General features: G+C 42.1%; 1 protein-coding gene across 1 annotated transcript in view; it reads right to left on the reverse strand.

Moving 5' to 3' along the window:
* The window catches only part of LOC106651235 (discoidin domain-containing receptor 2-like), a 55,625-nt gene that overhangs the window by 13,005 nt on the left and 24,779 nt on the right, over positions 1-17,841 (reverse strand). Inside the window, exons 6-9 of the mRNA XM_023459055.1 lie at positions 12,134-12,341; positions 9,468-9,873; positions 4,914-5,104; positions 3,456-3,679 (exon numbers count right to left, since the gene is read on the reverse strand). Coding sequence (XP_023314823.1) covers positions 3,456-3,679; positions 4,914-5,104; positions 9,468-9,873; positions 12,134-12,341 — 1,029 coding nt within the window. The remainder of the gene's footprint in view (positions 1-3,455; positions 3,680-4,913; positions 5,105-9,467; positions 9,874-12,133; positions 12,342-17,841) is intronic.

Raw genomic sequence — 17,841 nt, forward strand, 5'->3', positions numbered from 1 at the left:
CTAAAAGAGAGATGCCCAGTGCCATACAATGCGAACTCGCTGTTCTCTCTTAAGCTTCTCGTATATAGCCATGTAAGATAGTCTTGAATAACGTAAACGCCCGAGCGATGCTTTTCTTATGAAAAAGTCACGTGATTTGTAAGACGGCGCGCGTAGTTTGCCAGAAATTCAGCGCCTTAAGGGCGCATAACAGGCCGAGGATGGCACCAGCCGAACTAGGCCATCGAGGGAAATAGCCGAGAGAAGCACCGAATATTGATTTCAATTATTAATTGCAAGCTTTCCTGCAAGTATTGTAAAGCTCCAGAACGGGGGGCAGCGATGGCGGATAAAATATATAGTGGAGGCATATACGAGGGCTTTACGAGAGTCCGTATTTCTCTGCCACCGAAGTGAGCATAAGAATTTAAATATTTATCACTTTGTGCTTTTAGAGCTACAGTTATGCTGGCAAACATATTTTATATGTTTTTATTTTTTTTTTTATTTTTTTATGATTTAGAGGAAGTTTTTACTTTGTCGGAGTTATTTCTTTGTAATAAATTATGGTGTAACTTTGATTACAATCGTCATGCTGATTAGTTGAATAAACAAGATTATTAACATATATATTGATCTTCAGTAGCTATCTTAATACGATAAGATGGTGCGTTAATCAAACACTTGAAAATGTAACAAGTCGAAACAGGCATCGATTTATCACGCAGTCGAGTTACGTCGATGCGTCGAGTAAGACCAAACTTCATTACAAGTGCTATAGAGTTTGACAATTAATCATAATGAAAATTCTATGCGGTAATATACTGCTTCTGCTGTCGGTAGTTCAGTGCTGTTTCGCCTCGGGATCCGAAGAACTATTTCGCCAAAATGTCCGTGATCTCGTGGAAGGTAGGCTCGAGTTCAACGACGAGGCCACGCCGCCTTACGAGACGGATCTGGCCGACTCGACACCCTCGGACGAGGACGAGTTCGATTTCATCGTCGTCGGAGCGGGAAGCGCCGGCGCCGTCGTGGCCTCGCGCCTCAGCGAGATCCAAAGCGTCCGAGTACTGCTGCTCGAGGCCGGTGGCAAGGAATACCCGATAATGGACGTGCCGCTGATGGCCTCGTATCTGCAGAGCAGCGACGAGGTCAACTGGAAGTATCGGACGGAAAATTCCGAGCGATATTGTCGCGGACTGGAGCACTGCACCTGGGCCAGGGGCAAGGTCATGGGCGGCTCGAGCGTCTTGAATTACATGCTGGCGACCCGAGGAAACAAAAACGACTACGACGGCTGGGCCGAGGCGACCGGCGACCCGTCCTGGTCCCACGAAAGCATGACGAAGTACCTGAAGAAGTTGGAAAACTTCAACGTGAGCCACGTGCCCGTGGATTGGAAGTATCACAACAGAGACGGACCGATGCACATAAATAGTCCGCCCTATAATTCGGAGCTGGTCGACGCCTTCCTCGCCGCGGCCAAAGAGCTCGGATATCCCGAAGCCGATTACAACGGCGCCGAGCAAATCGGATTCTCGACCTATCAATCGACGACGAGAAACGGGGAAAGATGGAGCACCAACCGAGGCTATTTGCATACGGCCGTGGGCAGGGACAATCTGCTCGTGTCCAGAAGGAGCCTCGTTACGAAAATATCGATAGACGAGGCGAGCTCGCAGGCTCACGGGGTGGAGTTTTTGAAGAACGGAAAGACCGTTCGCGTGCGGGCGCGCAAAGAGGTCATCGTGAGCGCCGGCGCTATAAATTCGCCGCAACTGCTGATGCTGTCGGGCATCGGGCCGAGAGAGCAATTGAATGAGCTCGGTATACGAGTCATCAAAGATGCGCCGGTCGGTGAAAATCTCCAGGATCACATCGGCTACGGCGGATTGATATTCAAAGTTAACGACTCGGCGACTTTCAAAGAGAGTAATCTCTTCGATCCGGACAACTCGGACATTCATCGCTACTTCGCCGAGAGAAACGGATCATTGGCTTTGGGCACGGGTTACGAGGGTCTGGGCTACGTCAACGTGGACGACGACGAGGTGACCGATCCCCCGAATCCGAATCCAAACATCGAATTATTGTTCGCCGGTATGGCGGGCATCAAGGACGAGGCCATGTCGAAATTCGTCGGGGTCAAAGAGGAATATCGTCGGGCGATGAGCAGCGACAAGTTCGATCACAGCGCCTACACCATATGGCCGATGCTGATGCACCCCAAGAGCCGCGGCAAGCTCGTGCTAGTGAGCAAGGATCCGCTCGTCAAGCCGAAACTCTATCCGAATTACTTGGACGAGGCGGAGGACAGGAGGACGCTGGTGAAGGGCGTCAGAGCCGCGATAAGATTGACCAAGACCGGCGCGCTGCAGAGGTACGGCTCGCAGCTGTACTCGGGGCTGCCGCTGCCCTGCGGAAATTACGCGTACGACACGGACGATTACTGGGAGTGCGCCACGAGCACCTACACGATGACCATCTATCATCAGTGCGGCACTTGCAGGATGGGCCGAGAGGACGACCCGACGTCGGTCGTCGATTCGAATCTACGGGTAAGCTGATTTTGTTTATCATCGTGCAAATGTCCTCATCATAATCCTTTGATTGACTTTCTAGGTCATCGGGATTAAAAATCTACGAGTCGTCGACGCATCGATTATGCCTCGAATCGTCAGTGCCCATCCCAACGTACCCATCATGGCGATCGCGGAGAAAGCTGCAGACGTCATCAAGCAACATTGGAACTTGTAAACTTCCGAAATTTTCTTCAAATAAAATAAAATACATACAGAGATAAAGCAACGTCTACACAGGCCGAAATTTTTTGTTCTTTCCAAATAAAGGTCAAAGCTCGGGCGTTGGCTAATCGTATAAGCTAGGCTTGAGAAAGCCAGACATCGAGCGAAATTATTTGCAGACTCGTCTATATTTCGTGAGCGCGGCCAACGGGCAGCGCTTCTGCTGCGGCCTTCTGTCGGTACAACGACTGAATATTGCAATGCCTTTCCTCGTCCGTCCGCGCATATACACAAGAGTATATACAGCTGGAAAACGAAGAAAGCCCAGCAGCAGCGATGTGTTTGATTCCAAAGCCACACGTCGTACTTTCTGCGAGGAAAGATAAGGGATTACTGCGGCTCGGCAATATTGGCGAGTGTACGTACGTACGTACGCCTCGGCTGCAAAGCCCGAGGATTGACCAATGCCCGACGACCTATAGCTTGCGAATTCGGCCCGTTTTTTTTAATTCCGCATTCGAGACGAGAATTACAAATAGCATCGAGAGCGCTCGATCCTCGAATATTCAATCGTCGAACGCGTTCGTTTTTACACTTTGCGACATCAAAAATGTATCATCGCGAAAACTCGAGAGCGTTTATTTCTGACCCGAACATTATAAATCGATCAAGCTTCCACGACACGTCTCACGCGTATAGAATATTCGATGAATAGCCAAAGATATGACCCACCTTCTTATCGTCGGGCTTACTGCTGCGAGACGAGGCCTTGGAGAAGCTGCAGCTGTCCTGGTCGCTTCCGGTGCTGCTGGCCACGAGCCCGTTCATGCCGAGAGCGACGACGCCGCCGCCGCCGCCACGACCATCCGAGGAGGCATTGTTGAGCAAGGGCTGCTGCGTGGCCATTTCCGGCACCGCGTAGTCGTAAGACGCGTCTATTCCTCCATTAGCATAGACTGCGCTCGTGTATGCACCAACAACAACAAGAATAAACAATAAAGAAAAATAAAACAATCAATTTTTCGTTCGCTCGGGCTCGCGTTTCGGGGGGCGAAGAAGCTTCGCGCGCTCGAGCCCACGGTGATTCATCGAGGAGCAACATTTCTCCGTGATAAATCGCCTCGAATTATTTATGGCTAGCGCTATTACGAGCGCTCGCGAGCGCTAAAGCACAATAATGTATTTTGTTCGCGCGCGCAAACTGCAACAACTTAGCCCCCGCGCGCGCGCCCCATACATATATTGTACACGACTCGGCGAGCTGCAAGTACAAGTGCAATAGCTCCTGTGCGAGAGAGAGAGAGACTTTAGGAATTGTTAAAGTTTGGTCATTAAGAAAGAGTGACACATGGGTCATATTACAAGAGTTGATCGTCGCTACGCTGGGAGAGAGCAACTTCTTGATTTGATTGATTTTTGAAGGCATTAAGCAAATAAAGCGCTGAAAACTCGGAATAACTCGACGTTGCTCGCAAAAGTTCCACTAACCCACTTATATACCCCCCTGTATACGCGTCAAAGCCAAATTTTATTCAGCCATTATATTGCTCGCGCGCGTGCGCAACCCGTGCCAGCGAGCTATCTCTCTGCGGGCGCTTGCACCGCCGCGTGTAAATTAAATTCTTCGCGGTAATTTGAAAAGTGAGATGTTCAAATATATATCGAGCATAATGAAATTCAATGCGCTCCTCTGGTGCAATATACAACGCGCGCCTATATATATATAGTGCGACGATCAAGTTCAAAAGATTCAAGAGTCAAGTGTGTGTGTGTGTGTGTGTGTGTGTCGCGCTAGTGAAGAATCTCTATATAATTTGCCATCGTGCAGTGGCAAGAAAATTTTCTAAACTACTTAGCTTTAATTAGATCCGGGGCAAAATAGTTGGAGCACTCGTTGCGCCTGCATATAATGTACGCGACAAGAGGAATTTTCAGTAAACACTGCAAGTGTCTCTCTCTCTCTCTCTCTCTCACTTCGCGTTCGAAGTTAAGGTCCATTCAAGTGGTGCTTTGGGAATCAATGGTATAAATGGCGAATGGCATTGCATACGTAGATTTACTTTGGGTAAAGTTTCGAGTTACGCCGTATATCTGTTGCAACGATCAATTTCATTAAAAACTTGAATTCTCTAATTACGTAATATATATTATGCAAATGCATGCGTGCGGAGAGGAGTAGAGCAAACTCACCGGATTGATTGACATTGTTGGGCTTGTTGTTGGGCGTCCTATCCTTCATCTCCATGACGACGGTACTGTAGCTGTAATAGGGCGCGTACTTCAGCGCTTGATACGGCTCCTGATAGTCGTCGAGCTTAACAATGTCCAGCAGACGATTTCCCAGCTCCCTCGGCAAGGTGGGCAAAGAACCGCCGGCGTACCTTCGCGTCCAGAGAGTCGACGGGGAGCGCAAAGAGAGAACAAACAAAAAGAAGCACACGCCAAGACCACGGATTAAATGGAGCTCGCTTTTTTTACTCTTGTTTTTTTTATTTTACTCTACTGCCCGCAAGCGCCTTTCTTTTTCTACCTCTCTCTTTCAATCGTGTAACGAGGTGGAAAACGACCACCGCACTACTACTGTGAAGGCAAAAAGTAGGGAAAAGTATCGGCTGTATCGAGCCAGCCAATGAACTTGTGTAATTGTCGAAAAGAAGAGCCGATCTTTGATAAAAAGAATTTAATTTGCTGGATGTGCCAAGCGATTTGTTGTGTTTCGTGTGCAGGTGCTGATTTTGTGTTTTCACCCCGTACAACAACACGCAAGCCACGCGAGCGGACGATTTTTCAAAATATTTTCATTTCAGGGCAGTTTAATTGGAAATTTCAGGTAACATTTATATTTTCGAGTAGTAATGGCAATTATCGCAAGAGAAAAAATAAGGAACGAATTAAAAGGAGATGAAGAGAATTTTTCAAACAATTCCATTAACGAGTTTTTGTCAGTATTGTTTCGATTGTAGTAGATGAAAACTTCAAGAGTGCAAAATGTGAAAAAGTGAAAGTTCAGCTATCGTGCTTACGCGATTACTTTTCAAATTCGATTTTCGAGTGCTTATTTAATGTTATCATGCAGCGCGTGTAAAGTTCAAGCAAAATGTTATCTGTAAAGGCATATTTTTAAGCTTTTGCAAATCATACAGTAACAATGTATCTGCAAATAACAAGCTAGATTAGCCAATAAATTTGATAGATTGTTCTCAAAATTATGTAATGTACTTGTCAATCAATTTTGATTAATTTTGATTAATTTGGAGGTAGGTAGTATTTCAAAACACGTTTTACTTTTTGATATTTTTATTCAGTTGTTTTTCTTTCAAGAATAAAAAAATATATAATCATAATGCTACTTATATAGCTTTAGCCATTTCAAATTGTAATACTTAAGTTTGTACATCTTGGTTGAAAAAGTATTTCTTATTCTATCTGTAAGACTTCGTACAATCACACAAACTGTTTTATACGAATATCAATGCTAATTTCTTATTCTCAAATACAGTGATTATGTATGTACATTCGTGGTTTGAACTACTCTGCTATGATTGTCATTGCATGATTGCATATGTGAATGATTCGATCATACTATTTTACTTTTAAAATACTCAACATTAGAGAATAAACTTTTTCAAACGGAAAAAACATGACTAAATAGTTTTTTAAATTGAAATGTGGATTGTGTGTGAGGAGTTCAAATACGTGCAACAATGTCGAGTATCAAAGAAATGAAAGAAATCGATTGATCTCGATGGATATTGAAATCATGCATAAAATCAATATATTTTTATAAAATAAATTTTTAATATTTATAAGTATCTTAATTTTGAATTGACTTGAACCTTTGAAGCCAACTCATTATTGTTATGCAGTAGCAGACTAAAATTGAATTAATAATAGAATTCCTTATCGGAAGTATAGATATAAAATCTTAAACTAAATACTCATGGAATGTCGTTTTTCATTTTAATAATTTCATTAACTTCAAAGGTTTAATATGCGAATTTTTTTTGCTAGATAAAAAGTGTAATTTTACAAATAGTGCATACCTATAATGGCTAAATACGAACTTCGTAAGTCATCAAATTGCATGAGATTACATAATTATTTTTTCACAAGTTCAATCTTCTAAAGAATCTCATGCAATCTATACGAGGAATTTGAAGCAGTCTCATAAGGAACATGTTATACTCTGTTATAAAAGGGCGCTCTTTTAAAAAATCATCATTTAAAATTTGTCTTTCAGTGTCGCGAAAGGATTATCTCCATAAAAATGAATACAAGAATTTATCATAGGGTCAACTATCCAGTGAATGAATGGTTTCAAAAAATGCGACATAAATCACATTATAAAAACCACAATAATTTTTTTTATTTATGAAGTAGATGATTTTCAGATTTTAATGCTCTTAATTAATAATTTGATCTTAATAATTTGAAAACGTATTTTACCAGTAAATGAACGTGTAACATTGTCAATTTTATAATTGAATATCATGTAACCATCCATAAAATATTAAATAACCGGGTCACATTAAAGAATTTATATTAAGTAGTTTACTTTGAGTAGTTTCACTCATTAATGATTGTAAAAATCTTCCAAGAGTAATCGATTCTTGACGATTAGATTCGATAAATACATAACCTCTGCAACGAAGATATCTTAGGATGTCTATTCAATTACTGGGTAAAAGATAAATAGATTTACTAATAAAAAAATGGTTTTAATAAAAATCAAACTGTTGTTGTTAAAAGTGCTGTTACCCAAGAAAAGATGAGTGGATGTTACAAAAAATATTATCACAATATTCATTATTTAATTAACCCGTTTCGGGCCAAACGGACGAAATTTTAGTTATTTTTTCATTCGCTGTAAACTCTGTGAAAAAATTATGTCAGAAATGTCAGAATAGTCATAACCGACGTAAAATTTTATGAACTTTTCAAATCCGGCGTCAGAATTGGCAAAAAAATTGATGTGGAAAAGTTATGAACAATTAAACAATAAAAAACACGATTTTTTGGAAAAAAAATTTGATTTGATCCGAATTTTCGAGTCGAAGCAGACTTGCTCCATAGGTCTAACACGTTTTTTTTGCGTCCATGGGGTGTAGGCTTGAAGGTCCAATAGTTACGATATCGAAATTTGACATGGCGGACACGAAAATGGCGCTTCGTAGAAAGAAACCGTATATGAATTTAGTCAATTTTTTATATGTCAACCAAGCGCCTAGGAACAAAACGTTAAAGATAAAATGTTGAATTTCGATATCGTAACTATTGGACCTTCAAGCCTACACCCCATGGACGCAAAAAAAACGTGTTAGACCTATGGAGCAAGTCTGTTTCGACTCGAAAATTCGGATCAAATCAAATTTTTTTTCCAAAAAATCGTGTTTTTTATTGTTTAATTGTTCATAACTTTTACACATCAACTTTTTTGACAATTCTGACGCCGGATTCGAAAAGTTCATAAAATTTTACGTCGGTTATGACTGTTCTGACATTTCTGACATAATTTTTTCACAGAGTTTACAGCGAATGAAAAAATAACTAAAATTTCGTCCGTTTGGCCCGAAACGGGTTAATTTAATGTACTAGTCATTCATTTACTGGTGGTCGTTCTTTCTCTAGTCAGTTGACCCTATAACGATAATATTTCTACAAATTTTCATTTTAAAAATATAATTTGAATTATGTATGTATAATATCAAAGATGAATAAATGATTACATTTAATACCAATAAAACATTTACGATATGAATCGAATATCAATCATACTATAATTGAATATTTATATGTATTGAATTATTCTATCAACATGCAGTTTCATTTGAATTCAGTTTCCCAAAAAATATTTTTATAATAACTTTCGAAACGTGATATTCGGTTTCTCGATTAAAAAATTTTTTTTCAAATATCTGTGAAAATGTTTCAGATTTATCGCGAAAACGCGGTAAAAAAAGTAATTTGATAAATGCAATACTTTTTGCATCCAAATCATGCACTATTGTTGGATCCGCTAGTACATTTTACAGAAAAAAAATCTATTTTTCTTTTAGCGTATACGGCTCTATAAAATGACTAGAATCATCAAACTGAATAAAAAACATAAGCTTGTCTCGCTTTGCAGTAAGGGTTTTGTCGATCAAAGCGAATCAAAGGAACACAGTGAGTGCGGACGAAGGCTTGGTCGCGTCGCGAAAAGACTGCCTCAAAAAATCTCTCGATAATAATAAAAGAGACGCGCGCATGTTTTTGTTGTATGTTTTGGATCGAAGGAAAAAAAGATAAAAAGAAGCAAACAAGCGCAAGCCGCATGGGGCATCGTATTCATATTTTCTCTATAATCTGTGAAGTAGAGTCACCTACCCAATGAATGAAACCATTATAATTAATGATAATATATTCAGAAAGTTATTAAAAACTATTGAAATATTTATTATTAATGCTCAATTATCTTATAAAATTTCAATACCGATGAATTAGTTCAGTATAATTAAATAATATTAATTTATAAATAAAGTTTCATTCACTGGTGCGTTTTCAATCACTGGGGAAGTGACTCTATATAAGTAATGAGCGTGTGTGTACGGAGAAGCTCAATCGCTCGCAGCTTTTTAGAAACGTGCATGGGCTCCGCCGCGCGTGCAGCTATGCGAAGTAGTAGTACGCTGGCCGCCGCCGCCGCCGCCGCCGCCTCTGCTGCCGATCAGTATCGCGGACTCGTCGAGTAACGGAAGCTCATACCTCTCGTCGTCCTCGAGGGTGTAGGCCATGAGGGCCGCGCCCTTCTCCACGGTGGCGCAGGTCGACGAGCCGCCCAGGTGCGACGGGGCCTTGCCGCCGTTCACCGGACTGGCGAAGCACTTGCGCTGGCGGTGGCGCGACACGATCAGGAATATCGCCACGGCCAGCAGCAGAATGACGGCCGTGAGCACGCCGATGACCACCGCCATGTAGGTCGGGTCGTCGCGCTTGGCCTGCGACACGGGCGGTTCCTTCAGCACACCGATCGGGCTGGACGCGTTGTTGTTGTTGCTGCTGCTGCTGCTGGCCTTCGAGTCCACGACCAATTGTTTGCTCTGCTGGTGCACGTGTGGCTGCTCCGTCGCTGCGTACAGCGACTCCTCGCTGAAGTTGCCGTGCGCCACAACTGAAATCAATCGCAATCATTAGCTACCATACGGGTTACATCAGTTTAACAATGAAATTAAATAATTGATCCGTAGAGCAACAAATGGCTATAATTTATATCAGTGAAAGCTCTACGTTCATAATCTGTAGATCAAGTATTTTTATACTCGGTGAGTTTTTCTCAGCATTTTTCTCTCTTCCGTCGCGAACCAGCTCGTGTTTCCAATTAGCATAATAAGTATATGCACTCGAAAGGTCAATGTAGCGTGTGCAGCCGAGCGAAAGCATTGATAAGCTCAGTTTTTCATAATCTGAGTAGTTCATTCTCAATATCGTTGGCATCAGATGTATCTACGAACGGCATTGAGAGACAATTTTTAAAGATTTCAACGACGACGACTCGAATTTCAAGCTCGAGTTTTTCTTGGCGAATAATAAGCAACAGCCGTCAGTCGCACTCGTTCGTGCGTGCGCCGCAGAGAGAATATACGCACGATACAAATGTACAACATAATGCAGAGAGGAAAAGCTATTAATTTTGAAAACAGAGCGCGGAAGAAGTTCGTTTTAGCGTGTATCATTTTATGTACACTTGTCTGAGCTGCAAAAACGAACGTTGGCATCCTTTGGCCGTGTCGGATGGAGAAACGTATGTATCGCGCCGAGAAGAGCTTGCGCGCGCGCGGGTCGGGTCGGGCCGCGAGCTCGTCGTCGTCGAGCGTCATTTATACGGCTTTTCCTGCTGCTACTTTTGCTGCTCCGACTAGCGCGGACGTCGACGTTGTTGAATTCTCTATAGGCGAGTACAAGCGAGGAGAGGGATTATGCCTCGTGAAACAGAGCTGTCGCTCGTCGCGCGCGCTGATATCGGATTTTGGACAGTTTTCCGCCTATATACGCATGCACTTGTGTGTAGCGCGGCAAACGGCGACTGCCTACGATATCCCGGATGGCTGCGGCAGCTATATGCTGGTACAAGGCTTATACGCACACACACACACACACACACACACAAATGCACGACGCGTTTTTATATAAAATACGGACTTTTTCACGAAGAAATCTGATATTAAACATTCTTCGCACGCCGGTTACCAAGCCATATCGCATGCCTCATCACGTTGACAGCGGGTCACCGTCGCCACGCGCGCCATCGTTGCGTACACGTATATACGTGTGTGCGAGCTAGGCAGGATAGCTACATGGAGGAGATATGGGCATCTCTTTGGGGAACGCGCAGGCTGCGAGGCATATATACGCCAAAAGGAAACTCAAAGTCCGCAGCAGCAGCAGGCGAACCTTGAGCTTTTATATATATCGCAGCTCGACTTTATATACAGATCTCGCGAACGTCGTCCTCGAGCTTTTTTTAACTCGTCTTTATATAATTTTGATCCTTTGACGGCGCGACGGGAGGAAAAAATAAGAGAGTAAAAATAAATTAAAGCGAGTTAATTCGTACGAGCTCTGGTCTCCGAGCTTCCCACAGTTTGGATTCGAAATTAATCGCAGAAAGTCAATTGCAACGGTACACTCGACGTATTGTGACGTGCGCGATGGACCAAAGCTTATATTGAATTTGAAGATTTAATTGACCCGCTTTTTTATGTACACATGCAATCGTCACAGTGACAAACGTGTTTTAACGAGATTCGATCCAGCTTGTGTACGTATACACTCGCGAAATTTCAACATTAATTAAAGTTTGCACGTTTCTAAGGTAAACGGGTCAAGACACTTCATCGAGAACGTAAATAAGTTGATTTATTAAATTTGAGAAATTTGGGAAATTTTGTCAACCTGTCCCGGAAACGCGCCCCGACTATACTTCAGCTTCATTTATATTTTATAAGAATGTTTAGCTTCAAAGTTCACTAGGACTATATATTCGGAAGATTTGAACGTGAACGATTCGCGGTTCACTCGTGAATAATACATTAATAATGGAAAAAAGCTCGATTCTTGCGACGAGTCAATAAGCGATATATTCTGTTGCGGTTGTATGCACGAAGCTCGTTGCGATGCGTTAATCAGTCGAGAAAAGCACAAATATGCTCGCGGCTTCGCAGATGCGCCGATGAAGAAACCTCGAGATTTTTTCAGTCGAACAAACAAATTATCATCGAGCTCCGCCGTAGGATATAACCTGTAAACGGAAGCGCCGAGCTGATTCGACGAAACGCACAGAGAGCAAAAGGGAAGAAAAACGAGAGCAAAATTGCTCGCTTCGGAAGGACGACGTTGCGCGGATAAATAAAAACGGGAAAATTGTAACTTACCAGAAATGAAGGAGATCTCGCTGACCATAATCCACTTTGCGGCGAAGTAGAGGCGCAGTTTAACGAATCTTCCGACGCGATTGTGCAGCTTAACCGTGACATTGTGCGCGGTCTCAAAAATGCCGTCCTCCATGGAGCTGTAGGTAATCGGCTCAACCGTGTAATGCTTGCCGCCGACGCTGAACAAAACTTCCAGTTGAGAGAATACCTGCGCGAAACAAAAGAAGCGAGAGAGAGATAGAGACGAGATGAGAAAAAATCAATCATAATTTCATCCAATAAATTATACATTATTAGCTCTTCAATCTTTTTGCGAATCACTTTGCGCCAAAGTGCGCCCTGACAATGATAGATGCAGGCACAATTGGAACCCTTGCTAACTTTGCCGCTATACGCACTCGCTCCGCGGCTCGCTGTGTCTCTCTCGTGGCCTCGGCCAGAGCTTGTCAATTGAAGAGTTAAACTTTTCCGCTAAAAGAATCAACTTCTGCGGTTCTATATATAATACACACAAGTCGCACTTTCTCGTCGACTTATAGCATCGTTGCTTTAGCGCTCATGATCTTCCGCTTATGGGCACCGACACATACACATATATTCACAGATGCAGCCGAACGCACACACACACACACACACACACACACACACACACACATAAACACGTACATACTCGCTTTGTGCCACAGAGAATTACACTCGAGGGAATTCGCTTGGAACTGAGAAGCTTTTCCTATGAAGTTCGATGAACTGCGTGATCCTATTATAAATCAGATATATTTTACCGCAGTCGAATCGATCCGAACTCTGTAAGGTAGGTATACGTACGTATCGATTCCAGATCTTACGCTTTTTTTAACTATTCACTTCAAAGAATATCGAAAGGATTTGGTCGGTCCAGTGCAAACTGCACTGCGCTCGCAGAGATAAGTTTACAAACTCGATGCGCCGCAAGAGGCATTAAAAACAGAAATTCGCCGATAAACTTTTTACTGCGCATTAGAAAATATTCCAAGTGCTACTCTGGAAGAATAATATTACTCGATCTCGAAACTGCGGGTAAAAATTTAATTGTATGCTTGCGTCGAAGAACGCGACCGGCCGGAATGTAAATTTCGAAGCGATATTTTACTGCATCGAGTGCGAGCTGAGCAAAGAAAAGAGACAGCAAAAATAGCTTTACGCATCCAAGTCGTATAAGAGCGCGTGGAAAACTCGAGTCGAGTAAAAAATACCGACACACGCGCTTTTATCATGTACATTATACACGAGGGCAAGGATATATGCGATCATATATAAGTTATACCTGCGAGAGGAAAAAATGCGAGTTTATACACGTCAATTTTTCGAGAGCTCTACGATGTAAGTATTTTTTTTTTCTTCATTTTTTTGTGTTGCGAGATCGCAGCAGCAGAAGCATCGTTTGTACTTGTCCGCCAGCACAGTTTACCTCGTAGTTATCGGGCTATTGAATCGTGTAAAATTGGCGCGAGCAAGCTCCGAGAGCTGCAGCAGCAGCAGCACACGTGTCCGCGTGCACGTTACACGCCGCGCAGGATAAAAAATAGTTTGTTTGCAGGCGAAATGAATACATATCGGGGAAAAATCTGTGTATTTTTGCATTTCCATGTCGAGCCGAAACAAAAAAAAAAAGAAAAGGCTACACGCACGCGAAAGCGACCCATATCAGCATCGACACATGTTGGAGGCATTTCAATTTCAAATATCGACTATAAATATACGCGCGCCTGCCTCTGCCTGTGTATGTTCCGCGTTTGGAGAAGAAAAAGACAGAGAATACGATTCGAATCGAGTCGCTTCGTGCATAAGAATTGTGTGTTGGCCTCTGCTGCGCACACAAAGACGGACTCGTGTGGGCCTTTCAGTCGGAGATATCGCATTGTAAGTCGCTCGAGTAATTGCTTGCCCTGCCGAAAGATGTATTTTTACGTATATTCCATCGATGGTCGTTGACGTTCGTTATTTAGCCCATTATTTTGGCTTCTCACATTTTGCTAAACAAGTCGATAAGAGGGTATAGCGATGTTTTCGAAGGCGAACTTTTATGATTGTTCAGCAATAATCCGTGTTTCTACTTTCTAATATCGCGATAAAAATCTCCTCTTACGAATACAAATATTGCAAGAAATTGCATTTACGTATAGCTGTCTATCTCATTCCTGGGAAATACTAATGGTCTGAATAATAACGTGATATAAATGTAAATTACGCCGTAATTTTGTGTGAGAGTTTATAAACTTCGTAGAAACAAAATAACATGGTTGCTTTTGCGTAAGATTTTAATCGTACATGAATATGAAAAGAATAATCAGCAGCTGGTAATGAGGGGTAAAACAGAACCAGAAAGCCCATTTCTATATTATAAAAATGAAAATTCCAAAAGTTGATATTTCTAGAAAAAAAAATAACGAGCACTTCAGGGGGAAAATACAATGAATTTTTGATAAAATAAGATCTAACACAGCTTAACGACCATGTACCGTATCGTTTTTGATATATTTAAAAAAAATGTGAACGTTAAAAAGACCTTACATGCATCTGGATAAAGTACAAACTGAATAAAAATCCATTCAAATCACGAGAACATATTTCAATGGTATATAATAAGGTGCATCGAGTAAGCGCACTTTTTTCTTCATAAAATTCACGTATGCATTCAGAGTGGAAGTTGATATATAAATACGCGCTGCGCATAGGAGGAAAGGATCTAAGCGTCAGTCAATCGCGAAAAAAGTCTACGAGGGGGCGAGAGCACATGCAGCGCTGCGAGTTCATCCACTCAAACCTAATCGTACGTAGGTAGGTATATATTGAATTGTAAATGCCTGAAAACTTTATCGATTTTACTTGCGTTTTCGTCTGGTACTGCTCTCTTCATTTTTTCTTTCCCTCAAGTTTCGAGAAAAAATATTTCGCTAGGAATGTAAAGATTACTGTAAGAATTTGTGCCAAGGTTCTTTGCATTTTTTCGATGAATAGTTTAGTTCGATCTCTTCGGCCTACAAGTCAAATTTTTCAACTTTTACAAATGATAAGGAATATCTGTTCAATGCTCTGCATTATTTCGCATTTTCATATGATATAATTTTAAAATTTTCTCCATAACGCCATTTTTGAAAATTTGTCTGAGAACTATAATTTTCAACATTTACGGTAGTTCCAATTATAAACATTAACAGATAACCAATAATACAGTAACCAAAGTGTCACTTAAAAGAAGAAGGGAGCGAAAAATTGACGAAATGTTGAAGCTCAGCGAAAGAAAAAAAGCAATAAAGTTGAGTATATAATAAAAGTATTTCGAAAAAGAGAAAAAGAGATCCGAATTCGCTTGAATTTTCTTGGCCAAGATGGAATTATTCAAGAATCTACAGCAGTGAAGTTTTTAATTAATTTCCATATTTTAATATCGCTCGGCGTAAGAAGTCCAAGTCGCGAAGATGGCATAATTTTTTTTTTTCAACTTTTCGAGTCCAGCTTATCAAAATTTTATTTTATCGCAGTCTCACACGCGATGAAGCGAGACACGTCGTTTTCAAATGATTCGCTGCACTCGGCACACTGCGGGCGTCGATGTAGCACACAAGCCGTATACAGCAAAAAAAAATTTTCAATCAGGCACTCGCGCGATCGAGCTCGAGGCGCGAAAGAAAAAAAGAAGCACACGCACGGCCCGGGAACAAGTGAAAAAAAGGTAATAACCGGCGCGCAAATTGCTCACGAAATCGGAATCTCTTCTCGCGCGCGCGCGGCACAGCGTAGCCGATATATATACATATAAGCAATGCATCCAATTAAATTTTGCATTCCGCAGCCCGAGCGCGTATCTATTTATACGCATTGCTACTTCTCCTCTTGTACAAATAGAGCGTCTTGCGCGTGCGGAACGAAAAGGAGCAAAAAAAAAACCGAAAAAAAAGAAAAAAAAACTGCCGCGCATGCACAGCAGTAGCAGCGCCGAGCGCGATCATGCACGAAAAAGCCTCTCTTTCTCTCACTCTCCGGAGCCGAGGCACGAAAGATAAGATCGGGCGCTAAGGGGATAGCAGCTACGGCCTGTTGATCTCTCTCGCTCTCTCTCTCTAGACTACTCGCTGCTACTACTCGCGCCCAGCCAGTAGCAACCAAGTTCTGGTTTGGTATTCAAGTCGCGAGGAATTGAAAGAGAGAGAGAGGGAAGGGGCGCTTTATGCCAAACTGAGCAGAACAAGCGATATCGCAAGTTTAACGATCGGCTTCTCCGTGAATTCTTCAGCTTTTTCGCATTCGCCCTTTTTCTCCTCTCTCTTCTTTTTATTTTCATCTGCTCGCCGTACGGCTCTCTTGATTTCATACATAGTGCACTGCGCGCACACCCAACGACCAGCTTATAACTCTTCTCTTTTTGCTTTCTCATAGAGGAAGCTCTGTGATAGGCTCGAAAACGAGATTTTGAACCAGACCTCGTAGAACAATTTGGTTTACATATTTTATTGTGAGTTTATATTTCAAACATGTCGTTGAATCAAAATTCAACAATGAAATAAGAAATTTCCCTTTAATAACCAAACCCTTTCGTTAATATAATTTTTTATGAGGAAGCCCTTTTGTCAATAAATTGGCAGCAGTTTGTAATTTCTCAACCCAATCGAGGCTTTCATGAGTTTGATTGAATAATGTGGAATAGTCATTAAAAATTCGTGTTCAATTTTGAAAAGGGCTTTATTGAGTCGGTTATAATATGTCTATAAATAAATTGTTCAATGGTAAAATTTTTCCTTGAAAATTTGGCGAATTAGGCCAGGAGATATGCGCAGACGATTGCAGAGCGCGCTGCTTTCGAAACCCATTATTGGAAGTAATGGTTACGAAAATTACCCGAGCCATTACGAGTTCAAGCGTGCAGCTGCCAAACAAATATTACGCAAATCTTCGTTAGAAAGCTCCTCGATGATCATTGCAGAAGTGAGAATCGGCAGACGACAATGCGTCAACTCCATAAAAGAATCCAGGGCCCAGTCCTTGAAAAATTTTCTCGACATCGTCTCGCACAGGTGCCCGGCACAAGTCTCGATTGACTGATTGAGATTATCATATCGATACTTTTTTAAGAACTTCAAGTACTCGGAATACGTGAGTTGTTTGGTCGCCCGTTTGGGTCGTAATCGAACCAGGTCACAGAGCGACAGGCACGGCTTTACCATTATATCCTTCGCTTTTTTTTCAAACTCGCACCAATGTTTTGCAAGATCCGCCGATTTCTCGAACACTTTTTGCTTGTCAAATAGATTCATGATCGTAATGGCATCGCTAAGGTATAGTTCAAATCCTCCTTTCTCGAGATTTTCGACGACGCCCAGAGCACCGGCTGTCACTCTCAATTTTAATTCGATTCTTTCGCGTCGATAGTCCTGTATGCGCTTTTCGAAATGACTCTCAATGGGAAAAACGAAGCTGGACAAATTGGCGCCGTTGTCCAGAAGTATCTTTACCACGTCTGGTAAAAGACTCGTAACGGCCCAATGCAGCGGCGTCCGACCCAAATTGTCCTGCGCGTCGATCTGCACTGGCTGATGTTTTTCTTTGCTTATTTTGAATAATAACACCATCAAATCGTAGACATCGTAGTCATACTTGCAAAGAATATGCAGAGCTGTCGATCCCTCTGCATTGGCGAGATTAGGATCCGCACCTCTCCTCAGCAGCAACTC

The sequence above is a fragment of the Trichogramma pretiosum genome, unplaced genomic scaffold (assembly GCF_000599845.2).
Source record: "Trichogramma pretiosum strain Unisexual culture from Peru unplaced genomic scaffold, Tpre_2.0 scaffold53, whole genome shotgun sequence".
Taxonomy (NCBI): Eukaryota; Metazoa; Arthropoda; class Insecta; order Hymenoptera; family Trichogrammatidae; genus Trichogramma; species Trichogramma pretiosum.